The following is a 14,273-nucleotide window of genomic DNA, read 5'->3' on the forward strand; positions in this document are numbered from 1 at the left end:
TTTGTTCTTTTTGCTATCAGTATTTTCTGATGTTTTGATGATGAACATACACATATCTGATATGGTGCATTAAAGCTAGTATTTCAGTTACAAAGTTTTAAAAAAGTTAACCAGTCAGAATGGAAATTAAGCAGTCCTGCATAGGTTCCTTCACATTTAAATGGACAGCCCCCAACTATCAAGGACAGAGCTAGGGAGTTGATATATGAAGACCAGACCATGGTAGAAGATAATTGGGAACTGCTATAAAAGAGAGGTAAGTAAAAATAAAGGTTTCAAAGTTCTGTTAGCAATGTCCAATAGAAATAAGATACAAGCCACAGATGTAGTTTTCTGTGATCTACTAACCTCATTAAAACTACAAAAAAGAAACAGGTAAAACTAATTGTAATAGTATTTTATTTAGCCCATGTATTAAAAATATTATAATTCCAATATTAATATTAAATAACTATTAATAAGTTATTTCATATACTCTTTTTCATACAAAGTTATAATATTTTGGTATAGTTTACATTTTCAGCACATCTCACCTACACATTTCAATTGCTCCATAGCCACATATGACTAGTGACTACCATATTAAACAATGTTATTCTAGATCATAGATTATTATAGTCTGTGAAAATTTCAAAGCAAATATTAAAAGTAGGTATGAGACTACCCAGAAACCAAATATTTATGTTATCTACTGACAAAACTTTTCCCTTTTGAACAGAACTAGAGATATCTTCACCCATTTTTACCATTTAATTATCCTTTTCTCAACTCCACTGACCTCTCCTTCTATTAACACATTTTTTCCCCCCTCTTCTGGATGGGGCACTGGAATTTCAGTTTTTCCAAAACTATCATCCTTTATTTATAGCTTATAACTTAAGGAGAAGAATGTTCATAATGATGAAACTCTTAACATTACATATGAATTCTTAAAAATTTATTTCAGAGAAAAACTCCTTGATAGTCTCTTCATCAACATGAGGCAAAATATTAAATAGGTTCATTCATTCAGTTAACATTTATATAGTACAGAATGATAGGCAAAGGGAATACAAATATAATTAAGATATCCCTTTTACCACTTAGAATCTCATAGGGAAAGAGAAATCACATTCAAATATCCTTTTTTTAAATTGATTTTTTCATACACATGTTTTTAGTTGTTGATGGACCTTTATTTTATACATTTATTTATAGGTGGTGCTGAGAATTGAACCCAGTTCCTCACACATGCTAGGCAAGCACTCTACCATTGAGCCACAACCCCAGCCCTCAAATATCCTTTTCAATGTGTTTGTTTCTTTGATAAAGTAATCATGCTTACTAGAAAAAGCGTGCAAGTTGGAGCAATTTTTTAAAATTATGTGTTAATTTTGAAAAATCATAACAGAAAATTATAAAGCAGAAAATTAGCTGGGTGTGGCGATGCATGCATGTAATCCTAGTGGCAGGAAAGTCACAAATTCAAAGACAGCCGCAGCAACTGAACAAGGCTCTAAGCAACTTAGCAAGACCTTGTCTCAAAATAAATGAAGAAAAGAGCTGGGGATGTGGCTCAGTGGGTGAGTGCTGCTGGGTTCAATCCCTGGTTCCAAAAAAAAAAAAACAAAACGAAGAAAATTAATCATAATTCTACTACCAGAGAGAACTACTACTAACATTTTGGTTTATTTCTTTCCAGTCTCTTATCTGTGGTTTTGTGATCATACTGCACATATAATTTTGTATATAATTCTGCTTACTATTATATTGCAAGCATTTTTCCTTGTCATTAAAACATTTTCAAGGCCTAATGACTATATAAAATTACATATGTGTGTGTATAATAATTTTATTCCCACTAGGACATTTTAAGTAGTTTATTTTTTTATGTTTTTTTTACTCTGATAAACATCTTTGTTCATATGTTAATCAGTTTTTCCTTTTGCTTTGACCAAAATATCAAACAAAAACAACTGAGAAGAGAAAAAGTTTATTTTGGACTCACAGTCTCAAACCCCAAGTGACCTATTTCCTTTAGCCACACCCCACTGCCTATAGTTACCACTCAGTGGTCCATTTAAATTATTTATTCATCAAATGATTACTCCACTGATGAAGTTAGTTTTCATGATCTAATCATTTCACCTCTGAACATTCCTACATTGCCTACCACAGAGCTTTTGGGAGGACACCTCATATCCAGACCATAACAATTCACAATTGTTTATTCACCTTTTGATTACGTCTTAAGAACCAATTATAAGAAATAGAATTATGTGCCGGTGTGGTGGTACATGCCTGTAATCCCAGTGGCTTGGGAGGCTGAGGCAGGAGGATCACAAGTTCAGAGCTAGCCTCAGCAACTTAGTGAGTCCCTAAGCAACTCAGTGAGACCCTGTCTCTAAATAAAAAATAAAAAGGGCTGGGGATTTGGCTTAGTGATTAAGCACCCCTGGGTTCAATCCCTGGTACCAAAAAAAGAAAAGAAAATGAATAGAATTATGGGTTAAGAATCTCAACTTGTGTTTTTTTTTTGGTGCTGGGGATCTAATTCAGGGGCACTTTACCACCGAGCTACATCCCCAGCCTTTTCTTTCTTTCTTTTTTAATATTTATTTCTAGTTGTAGTTGGACACAATACCTTTATTTTATTTATTTATTTGTTTGTTTTTATGTGTTGCTGAGGATCGAATCCAGGGCCTAACACGTGCTAGGAAAACGCTCTATCGCTGAACCACAATCCCAGCCCTCATCCCCAGCCCTTTTTATATTTTGAGACAGAGTCTCACTAAATTGCTGAGAGTCTCACTAAGTGGCTGAGGCTGGCCTCAAACTTGATCTTCCTGTCTTGGCCTCCCAAATTGCTGGAATTATAGGCATGTGCTATCACACCAGGCAAATCTCAATATTTATTATAGTTTTTCTTGCATATTGATAAAGAATCAAAAGATGGCATTGGTTTTTGTTTCTTTTTCTCCCATGTTGAAGTTTTTTTTAATTGTAATTTTTTAAACTTTCAGATATACATACATTTGTAATCATAGTTTATATACAATTTTATCTTCTACTACTTTGACCTGACATCATTTTGCATGTTACACACATAATGTACAGACCTTTTATTAGAAACAAAATAATCTTTGGATATAATTATGTAATAATTATGTAATAATGCTTAATTTAAGCATTATTGGGATTTATACCTTTTCCAGTTTTCAATATAATATCATAATCTAATTTTTTGTATTAAATCAGACATAGTAGTTTTTTATTTTGTTTAGTCGTTACTGGGGATTGAATTCAGCAGTGCTTACCACTGAGCTATATTCCCAGTACTTTTTTTTTTTTTTTTGAGACAGGGTCTCCCTAAATTCCTCACTAGGCTGATCAGGCTGGGCTTGAATTTGAGACCCTCCTGTGCCTCTGGGATTACAGGAGTACACCACAGTTTTTGGCATTAATTTTTTTTTTTTGGTACTGGGGATTGTACTCAGGGGCATTCAACAACCACTGAGCCACATCCCCAGCCCTATTTTGTATTTTATTTAGAGACAGGGTCTCACTAAGTTGCTTAGGGCCTCGCTAAATTGCTGAGGCTGGCTTTGAACACAAGATCCTCCTGCTTCAGCCTCCTGAGCTGCTGGGATTATAGGCGTGTATTATGGGATTATAGGTGTGCACTATGGGATTATAGGCATACACCATCTTGCTCTGCTGGCATTAATTTTGATCTAAGCTTTGAAAGCTGATTTCGAGTTCCCTGCACACTATAAATTAGCTTTATGACACTGACAAGTTACTTTACTTCTTCAGCCCTTTTTCTTCTTTACTTAGAAAGGTTATTGTTTGTGGAAATATTTACATTTCACAGAATTGTGAGAATTCAATGAGATTATACAAAGAATAGTGCCTGCTACAAAATCAAGTACTTAACAGGATTCAAAGGCATTTTGAAAAAAATCCCATTTCCCTAGTAGTCTTGCTTAAATTATGCAACAGTGAAGCACTCAGAATTGGATTAGGTTAGGATCAGTATAAAAGACACTCCTCCTTCCAGAGAACTCATTTAGAGCTTGTCTTTCGTGCTCAACTTTAGTTTTCCTAGATCACTGAAGCTGAGATGGCTGATGAAAATTGCACAAGAAATTTAAGTGACTGTGATTCTGCTCAAAGTAACTCAGTTCCTGAGGTAAGGAAGTGGGAGAAAAAGTGGACCATGGAAAAAGGGGTATAATGAGTGCTTCTTACTTTTTGGATCTTCTCTTGTCCAGATTCTGATGCTCCAATCATACTTGTTTAACTTTTGGGTTGGGTTCTTGTGAACCTGACTCTCAAACCTGCCTGTAGTTTTGGTCTCCCCATAAAAAAATTCTTGTAAACTTAGCACCACCATTCTTTACATTTTAATAAGTGTGTAGGATCGCTACTCAAATGTGGAAACCTTGCCTTCTCCAGGGCCAGGTGTTATTGATATCTTAGAGTGCAGCAGTGTGGTGGGAACCTGCCCCAAGAAATTCCTCTGGGGCTTAAAAGGGGACTTGGAGCCTGGGAAATTGCAAAAGATGAAGAGGTGGCACCTAGATCCCCAAACAATGCATCTTTCAATCAACAAATACCCAGTATTATTAACACGTACTAGGCATCCTGCAGTGGAGATACAAACATAAATAAGATTCAGTCTCTTATCTGCAGGTACTCACCACCTATTTAGGAAATTCAGTACGGAACAGTTAAGTTACTGAGGAGGTAGGCCCATTGGTCTCCGGACCAGAAAGGCCGCTGTAGGAGATGGGGAAGGTTGCACAGACTTGGTTGAGGAAAGACTACATATACACAGTCTGGATGCCAGGCAACAAAATTCGCATAGTAGGTCTTGGGGTGTCTAAGATCACTGTAAGGAATTTTGAGACTTTACCTGATAGGAAAGGGAAGCCAGTCTGGTAGCGGTTAGGATTGGACGGATATTGAAAGCTGGGAGAACCCCATAGCGGCTGCAACAGGCTAGAATAGAGAAGAAATAGGCTTAAATTAGGCAGCGCGGGGGTCCTGGAAAAGAGGTCTATGAACTGGTAGGTCTGAGTGAGGATTCTTACATTCTTTGTGGTTTGGGAGACTTAATGGATGGTGGTGCCAATAACTTTGAAATTGGAAAAATTCCCCCTTAGAATGCTCCATTCAGAACCTCTAATTCCGGCAGCATCCCACCTACTGGTGCTTGGTCGGAACTTCCAGAAATCTCTACCCTGTATGGGGCCTCTGCCTTCCAACGCTCACCGGTGTCGGCAGTAATGTCAAGATGGCGGCTCCCTAAGGACTGACTAGTCATGTGACCTAGCTTGAAGTCCGACAGCCCGTTCGGGGGCAAGGTTCACCTGTCACGCTACAAGTGTCAGCTCTTCGAATCTCGCAAGCCAATCGGCATCTGAGACCGGGCTACTGCTGTGAGGCTATCGGAAGATTGGTCCTTTCCAGTTGATCTTAATCAGGGACCAATCACAGAACGTCCTATACTTCGCGGTCCCTCCCGTAGGCGGGGGAGAAGCAGGAATGTCGTCACAGCGTGGCAGTATTGTTACCTAAGGCCTCGAGAGGAGGTGGGACGAATGTTGATTGACAGAGAGGTTTCCCCTACCGGGATTTGAGAATTTGGTACAGTGCCCCGCCTAAGAGGTGGGGTCTTATTTGATTGCCAACTGATACTCCCCAATGGAGTGCTATCTTGGAGTGACGGGCAGGTTGCTTGACTAATGAATCCTCCGCGAGGCCCGCGCAGTTCTCCAATCGCTGGGCGGCGGGCCCCAGTCTGAGCGGCGATGGCGGCGGCGGCGGCGGCGGCAGCAGCAGCGGGGGCTGCGGGCGGTCGGGGCTCCGGGCCGGGGCGGCGGCGCCATCTTGTGCCCGGGGCCGGTGGGGAGGCCGGGGAGGGGGCCCCGGGGGGCGCAGGGGACTACGGGAACGGCCTGGAGTCTGAGGAACTGGAGCCTGGGGAGCTGCTGCTGGAGCCCGAGCCGGAGCCCGAGCCCGAAGAGGAGCCGCCCCGGCCCCGCGCCCCCCCGGGAGCTCCGGGCCCTGGGCCTGGTTCGGGAGCCCCCGGCAGCCAGGAGGAGGAGGAAGAACCGGGACTAGTCGAGGGTGACCCGGGGGACGGCGCCATTGAGGACCCGGTGAGGGAAGGAGGGCGAGCGAGCAGGCGGGCAGCAGCCGACCGGCCGGGTCATGGGAGGCCCAGAGCTCGGGCGGGCGAGCGGGAGGCAGGCTGGGGGTGGGGTTGGGCGGGGAATAACGTGGCTGGGGCCGGGCGGGGGACGGGTCCTGGATCGTCGCAAGGGGCCCGACAGTGTTGATTTGGGCGTCATGGGTGTTTAAGATTGTTACGGAGAAGGTAACTTGCTTTTCTTTTCATCACGACCCTCGCGTGGGGCGAGGGAAATGGCCGAGCATGGCTGGGGCCGCGCGCCTATCGAGAGCACGGCACAGCCCCTGCGTTGGTTCCTCTTAAGCTCTTTTGCATGCCCTCCCCATTCATTGTAGGAGCTTGAAGCTATCAAAGCTCGAGTCAGGGAGATGGAGGAAGAAGCTGAAAAGCTGAAGGAACTACAGAACGAGGTAGAGAAGCAGATGAATATGAGTCCACCTCCAGGCAATGGTGAGTAAACCGGCGGTTGCACGCGCAGCCTGGGTCTTCGGGTTGGAATGGTTGTGGGGAGCACGGGGAATGTGGCATTAGATGCTCCGGATCCTGGAGCTGCTTGTTTGAGCAATTACTGGGCATTTGCTGCGGTCATAGTCCATTGTGTGTTCCGTTGACCTTTGTGAGACATAACCTATGTTTTGGTAGTTGTAGTCTTGTGTCTCCCTTTGTTTCGGTTATAAATGTGTTTCTCTTTGTTCTTAGCCTGCCTTTACCCGGCTGGAGATTGCCAGCTGGCATGTGACCTTCAAGTCTAATTTTTTTTTTCAGTTGGAGATCCTTTAGTTAGGACTCTTAAGAGAAGTGGGTAGGCTGCTGGGGGCCTCTTTAATCCAGAAATGTCGAGTCTCAGCCCACTCAATTTTGTTTGGTCTTCAAGGCATTTTAACAAAGCTCTTCATAGGTGCTTGATTTGGGAGTGGAGTATTCTTACACTGTTCTCTGATTGTTAAGGATGTATTTCATTTATTCCTTAATATTTAGTGAGAACATATTGTGTGCTAGGCACTGATCTAGGTAATGGGTACAAGAGGGAACAGAACTGAACAAGGTCTTTCTCTTTGCTGAAATGATAGGGTGGCGGTGGTGGTGGAAGTGCATATATTGGTTCAATAGAAAATCTACTTCTTTTTTGAATTATTTTTGTCTACAGCTGGCCCAGTGATCATGTCTATTGAAGAGAAGATGGAGGCTGATGCCCGTTCCATTTATGTTGGCAATGTATGTATTGGGGTTCTGATTGAGATTGGGGGACATTCTTGTTTGGGGCAGTTATTTAATAATCTTGAAAGGAAGATCGCCAGTATAAGTTGGCAATTTTAAAAGTGGTTGAGGGAGGTTTGTGGGGAGGTAAAAAGTGATGGAGTAATCAACAAAGACTGGGAATGGAAGAAAAAGGGTAATTCCTTAGAGAACCATATTTGATGTGCTGTGGGTTATAGAGATGGCCCAGACCAAAGGCCAGGCAGGGTACCTGTTGAGAAAAGAGTTTGCTCAGTACCTGTGAAATATCCCTTCTCTTTAGGTAGACTATGGTGCAACAGCAGAAGAGCTGGAAGCTCACTTTCATGGCTGTGGTTCAGTCAATCGTGTTACCATACTCTGTGACAAATTTAGTGGCCATCCCAAAGGGTAAGTAGGGGAATAAATTGAGATAATTGTTTGAAGAATATTTTTTAGTTGTAGATGGAGACACAGTACCTTTATTTCATTTTATTTTTTTATGTGGTGCTGAGAGTCAAACCCAGTGCCTCACATGTGCCAGGCAAGCACTCTACCATTGAGCCACAACCCCAGCCCAAGATAATTTTAATCAGAATTTAAAAGTAGATGTCTCCCCACATCTACATGTGTGTAATTTTTGTTTTGCAGCACTAGGATTGAACCCCAGGGCCCAGGGTCTTGTGTATGCAAAGCATGTGTTCTATCACTGAGCTACACTCCCACCGATAATTTATGTTTTATGTTGGTTGGTAATTACTTGATGTTTAAAAAAAAATGGTCTTGGGGGTTGGGGATATAGCTTAGTTGGTAGAGTGCTTCCCTAGTATGCATAAAGCCCTGAGTTCAAACCCCAGCAGCAGCAGCACCACCACCATACACACCCACCCACCCACACACACACACACACAAACATAAGAGGGGCTGGGGTTGTGGCTCAGTGGTAGAGTGCTCACCTAGTATGCATGAGGTGTACTGGTTTGAATCCTTAGCACCACATAAATATAAAGAGATTGGGTCAAGCTAAATCTAAAAAATAAATGTAAAAGAAAGGAAAAAAGGGCTGGGGTATAGCTTCGTTGGTAGAGTGCTTGCCTTGCATGCACAAGGTCCTGGATTCAATCCCCAGCATCACAAAAAAAAAAAAAAAGAGGTCTTTGCCTTCTAATGTGTCATTAAACTTGATAATGTACTGGGTTACACATAAAATACCTCCAGAGGCCAGACAGAGGATAAAATTAAAGCCTAGGTGTGGGCAGGATGAAGAACTAGAAGCTTGTAGTTGACCCCAGCATATAGAAATCTTGGTCTTTTTGTGGTGCTGGGGATTAAACTCAGGGCCTCGCACATGGCTAAACATGTTGGTGTTTAGTGATTTTTCCAAGAATAGCTGGAAATTTTGATTAAAACCTTTCATTTTAAAATCAACTAATTAGGGGCTGGGGATGTGGCTCAAGCGGTAGCGCACTCGCCTGGCATGCGTGCGACCCGGGTTCGATCCTCAGCACCACATACAAACAAAGATGTCGTGTCCGCCGAAAACTAAAATATAAATATTAAAAAAAAAAATTCTCTCTCTCTCTCTTTCTTTAAAAAATAAAATAAAATAAAATCAACTAATTAAAAATGTAAACACGTTACACTCCTAACAAATAACCTATGAAATATTGTAAACTCAGATAAAAAAATGACAATTATTCTTTTCAGGTTTGCATATATAGAGTTCTCCGACAAAGAGTCAGTGAGGACTTCCCTGGCCTTAGATGAGTCCTTATTTAGAGGAAGACAAATCAAGGTAAGGCCTGTGCCCTTTGTTCTGGTTATATAAACTAACTCTCTCCAGTTGACTCTAAGGCTTTCTGTTGTGTATTCTTTCTGCTCAGGTGATCCCAAAACGAACCAACAGACCAGGCATCAGCACAACAGACCGGGGTTTCCCACGTGCCCGCTACCGTGCCCGGACTACCAACTACAACAGTTCCCGCTCTCGATTCTACAGTGGTTTTAACAGCAGGCCCCGGGGTCGCGTCTACAGGTCAGGATAGATGGGCTGCTCCTCTTCCCAGCCTCCCATGAGCCCTGTTATGCTTCATTCTCTCCTGATCTGAGGACCGACCCTCCCTTTCCCTCCCCCTTGGTCTCCAGGGACTTGGTCTCCTGCTTGTGCAGGGTGAGGAAGGTAGTTGTAGGCCAGGTCAGGAGGCCAGTCTCATCATCTTTGGAGCAGAAATTGGTGATAAGTGCTGATCTATTCTGCGAGATGCTTCCCCCTCCAACCTTTTTTCCCCCCCTTGGGAGTTGGTGGCATTGAAGGTGACATTGAAAGTTAAGAAAAGAACAGGGTCTCAAGACAGTGAAAAGCACTGCTTGGACATTGCTACTATTCCCAGAGTTAGGGAGGGGTAAAAGTTTGAATCTTCTTTGGAAGGATACCAGAGGCTAGTTGAATTCTCCCATGGCCATGTGGGAGGGTTTTGGGATACTTAATTATTTAATGGACCTAGTCTTTTTTGAGGTTAACTTTCTCACAGGCCCAATGTGGTACCCAAGTTGTGGCTTTGCTTTTTACTTTTGTCTCTCTAAATAGGTCACACATATAAGCCTTGACTTTTCATAAGATAGGGTTTGAGAACTGTGGAGAACTGAAAACTGGATAAACAATGGGTCCTTTTTTCTTTCTCCTTTATCTCAGATGCACTTCTTTATTGCTGCTGTTTGGCAAAGTATTCCATTAATGCCCTGTTAGCCCCCTATTTGCCAGGTGTTTCTCTGATTCTGGGATTGTGGAGTCAGTTTTAGGATACTTGAAAAACTTCTTTTCCCCCCTTCCCTTCACAATAACTGGGGCAAGGGCCCACGGGGAGGGGCTTATACTGAACTATCTAGTGATCATGTTAACACCTAACTCTCCTTCTTTCTTCCAGGGGCCGGGCTAGAGCGACATCATGGTATTCCCCTTACTAAAAAAAGTGTGTATTAGGAGGAGAGAGAGGAAAAAAAGAGGAAAGAAGGAAAAAAAAAAGAATTAAAAAAAAAAAAAAAAGAAAAACAGAAGATGACCTTGATGGAAAAAAAATATTTTTAAAAAAAAAGATATACTGTGGAAGGGGGGAGAATCCCATAACTAACTGCTGAGGAGGGACCTGCTTTGGGGAGTAGGGGAAGGCCCAGGGAGTGGGGCAGGGGGCTGCTCATTCACTCTGGGGATTCGCCATGGACACTTCTCAACTGCGCAAGCTGTTCCCCATGTTTCCGTGCCCCACTTCACCCCCTTGGGGGCTGCTCAAGGGTAGGTGGGCATGGGTGGTAGGAGGGTTTTTTTTTACCCAGGGCTCTGGAAGGACACCAAACTGTTCTGCTTGTTACCTTCCCTCCATCTTCTCCCTGCCTTTCACAGTCCCTGCCTGCCTGCTCCTGTCCTGCCAGGTCTACCACCCACCCCACCCTCTTTCCGGCTCCCTGCCCCTCCAGATTGCCTGGTGATCTATTTTGTTTCCTTTTGTGTTTCTTTTTCTGTTTTGAGTGTCTTTCTTTGCAGGTTTCTGTAGCCGGAAGATCTCCGTTCCGCTCCCAGCGGCTCCAGTGTAAATTCCCCTTCCCCCTGGGGAAATGCACTACCTTGTTTTGGGGGGTTTTGGGGTGTTTTTTGTTTTTCAGTTTTGTTTTGTTTTGTTTTTTTTCCTTTGCCTTTTTTTCCCTTTTATTTGGAGGGAATGGGAGGAAGTGGGAACAGGGAGGTGGGAGGTGGATTTTGTTTATTTTTTTAGCTCATTTCCAGGGGGTGGGAATTTTTTTTAAATATGTGTCATGAATAAAGTTGTTTTTGAAAATAAAAATTGTTTGGCCTTGTGGCTGTAAAGATCGTTTATCTACCTGTTCTCTCTTAGATTGCAGATCGCTATTAGTTTTACTTTACCGAAGAACTGGTGTTGTGAAGGGGAAGTTGCCACTTGTAAATTAAGGAGTAGGAGTTAAATTATAACAACCAGGAACATTCTGCATTTAGTTAATGATGGGTTTTCTGGATAGTAAAAGAATGGCCAGACTAGAATGATCTAAGAGTGTGTACGTGCGCTAATAAAACTTACATGCAAATGAAATCCATTCCCATACCTTATATTCTTAGATTGGGGTCTGGTTCATGTCTACTTGAGGATGGGCTCAAGAAATACTAAAGCGTAATTAACAAAGATGTCTTCAAAGCTTTTGTTTTCTCCAGCTATGCAAGTGACCACTTTATGTTTAGCCAACTAACTTTGGGTCATAACTGAACCCCCCCCATCCCCCCACAGTATGGGAGATTGAACCTGCGTGCATTTTACCATAGCTATATCCCCAGCCCTATTTTATTTTGAGACAGGGTCTTATCAGTTTAACTAGGCTAATGTTGAGTTTCTGATCCTTCTACCTCAGCCCCCCTAGTTGCTGGGATTATGGGTGTGTGCCAGTGTGCCCAGTTTTTTGTATCTTAAGTTTTGTTGGATAGTTACTTGACCATCTTAATAAGTTTCTCTATTTTATATTGTAATATCAGATTGGTCTTAAATTCTTAGGCACTACATCATTCACTAGTGCAAGCCTTTGTAGGTTTTTCATTACCTAACCTACTGGATATCTTGATCTACTTTGCCAGTCTCTTCTGTTCAAATGTTTTTGTTTATGATTACCTCTGACCTGAGTGCTCTTTTCTCCAAAAATCCTAGGTTAAAGAAATGGATGTGTTCTATATCCAGGAAGCATTAATCCACCTCTCAAGTTGTGTTGTATTCTGAATTCTCAGGTCAGTGTTCACCAACATATTTAGCATTTGATCACTATATTACTTCCTATTGTTTGATTAGTTAGGCATTTCAGGTCTGTCTTCAAATACAGCTAGAATAGTGTGTTGTGATCATTTTGTGGAAACTTATGTGGACTGGATAGTGTTAAGAGTATTGGAAGAACTGATTGTTAGTGCTGGAGAGGTGTCATCTATCCACCAGAGGGCACTACACGGCTAGCTCTAAAAGATCTTGGAGAATAAATTTTATATGCATACACTTTAGTTGTAGATGGACATAATGCCTTTATTTATTTATCTTTATTTTGGTGCTGAGAATTGAACCCAGGCTGCACACATAGTAGGTGAGAGCTCTACCACTGAGCCAAAACCCCAGCCCCTGGGTAAATGTTTTTGGCCATTCTTTGGTTTTAATTTTCTGTGTTCAGTCAATTCTGTACGATGTCCATTCTCCTCTCCATTTCTATTTTCCATTGCTTAAGCAACTCTTATTTGTCCTTGTTGCCAAAAAGGCCCTATGAAGCCACCAGTAACTTCCAACTACAAATGTGTGAAATTAAGATCTTTCTGAATTTGATCCTAATTAGGTTTTTCCTGCTACATCCTGGCCTACTTATAATGTGTTGTGCATTCCAGTTGAATTGCTGTATGTTCACGTATGATTCTTGCTGGTGCATTGAGCTTGCTATGACCATCCCAGCTTCTCTATCAAGATCATACACATCCTTCAAAGTATAAGCCATATAACAGCAGCAAAACTTTTCTTGAAGGCTGGGCTTGTGGCTCAGTTTGGTTCAAGTCTTCAGCACCACATATAAATAAATAAAGATCCATTAACAACTAAAAAAGAATTAAAAAACTTTTCTTGATTCTTTAGTCAGAATTAATCACTGATGTACTCAGGGCAAATTGTTCCTCTCTCTAGCACTTAATGATTTTATAATTAAAATAATTACATTCCTGCTTCTTCAGTAGATGGCAAGCTCCTTGAGGGCATAAATTGTGCTTTTGTATATTTCACAGTACCTACCATTTAGTAGATGCTCAAAAGATGTTCTCTTGGGTTGCATTTTCTGTCCTGGAGAAGGTAGTGACAACAATAGTATTCCCTTTGTCCTGGACCTGTTGGTTCCTGTCTTTTCTTTTTTTTCTCTCCTGTCCTTGTAGGAGTCAGACTTTCTACTCTACTTGGCCTCTTCATTTTTTCTTCATCCTCGTTTGGGGTTTTAAAGGAAGCGTGGAAAGAAACTTGCTATCCTCGAGCAAGCTCTGTCATTTTTGTTATATGCTGTTTATCACTCATAATAAACTCCTTGTTAACTGAAGAATAGCAATGAGTTTGGTCTCAATAGATTTCAGATTGCAGGGAAGAGTCTTTAGAATAAGGGAGATTAGGAAAACCTACTTAGAAAACTTGTCTAAGGTGAGGGTTTATGAGCTATATTTAAAAAAATTTTACTGCGGAATGAATCCAGGGGTGCTTAACTACTGAGCTACATTCCCAGCCCTTGTTTGTTTAGTTTTTGGTACTGGGAATTGGGGCACTGGACTGAGTCACATCCCCAGCCTTATTTTGTATTTTAGAGACAGTGTCTCACTTAGTTGCTTAGGGCCTTGCCATTGGTGAGGCTGTTTAGAACTCATGATCCTCCTGTCTCAGCCTCCCAAGCAGCTGGGATTACAGGCATGTGCCACCATCCCTGGCTTATTTTTTATTTTGAAACAAAGAGTCTCACTAAGTTGCTGAGTCTCGTCTCCAACTTGTTATCCTCCTACCTTAGCCTTGTGAGTCACTGGGATTAAGGTTATCTGCTACTGTGATTGGCCAGTTTTTTTGTGGTACTGGTGATTGAATCCAGCAACACTTTATCACTGAGCTACATTCTGCATCTGTTTTTACTTTTTTATTTGAGACCGGGGTTCACTAAGTTGCCTAGGCTGGCCTCAAATTTTCAATCCTCCTATCTCAGCCTCCAGAGTTGCTGGTATGTGTGTGCTTCCATGCTCAGCTTCAGAGTCAGATGTTTAGAGGGCCTTTGGTTAATACAGAACACTTTTTGTTGGGGTACTGGTGATTGAACCCAGGGCCTTTCACCTGCT

General features: G+C 42.0%; 1 protein-coding gene and 1 long non-coding RNA gene across 2 annotated transcripts; one reads left to right on the forward strand and one right to left on the reverse strand.

Moving 5' to 3' along the window:
• Window positions 1-382: 382 nt before the first annotated feature.
• LOC139704682 (uncharacterized) lies at window positions 383-5,281 on the reverse strand. Its single transcript, XR_011706567.1, has 2 exons — window positions 5,076-5,281; window positions 383-4,983 (listed from the first exon to the last, which is right to left on the reverse strand). It is a non-coding gene; the product is annotated as an uncharacterized lncRNA (long non-coding RNA).
• A 499-nt stretch (window positions 5,282-5,780) lies between these two features.
• Pabpn1 (poly(A) binding protein nuclear 1) lies at window positions 5,781-11,252 on the forward strand. Its single transcript, XM_027920020.2, has 7 exons — window positions 5,781-6,146; window positions 6,514-6,628; window positions 7,326-7,393; window positions 7,698-7,804; window positions 9,101-9,188; window positions 9,277-9,428; window positions 10,318-11,252. The coding sequence occupies exons 1-7, from the start codon at window positions 5,796-5,798 to the stop codon at window positions 10,355-10,357; spliced, it is 921 nt and encodes a 306-aa protein (XP_027775821.1). The 5' UTR covers window positions 5,781-5,795; the 3' UTR covers window positions 10,358-11,252.
• Window positions 11,253-14,273: the final 3,021 nt, after the last annotated feature.

This window comes from Marmota flaviventris, chromosome 2, assembly GCF_047511675.1.
Source record: "Marmota flaviventris isolate mMarFla1 chromosome 2, mMarFla1.hap1, whole genome shotgun sequence".
NCBI lineage: Eukaryota > Metazoa > Chordata > Mammalia > Rodentia > Sciuridae > Marmota > Marmota flaviventris.

Excerpts from the sequence above, each read along its gene's own strand:
- Pabpn1 (XM_027920020.2), top strand. The coding sequence starts at position 5,796 with ATGGCGGCGGCGGCGGCGGCGGCAGCAGCAGCGGGGGCTGCGGGCGGT. Across the intron at positions 7,805-9,100 it reads TTTAGTGGCCATCCCAAAGG|GTTTGCATATATAGAGTTCT; the intron begins GTAAGTAGGGGA and ends TATTCTTTTCAG. Across the intron at positions 9,189-9,276 it reads TTAGAGGAAGACAAATCAAG|GTGATCCCAAAACGAACCAA; the intron begins GTAAGGCCTGTG and ends CTTTCTGCTCAG.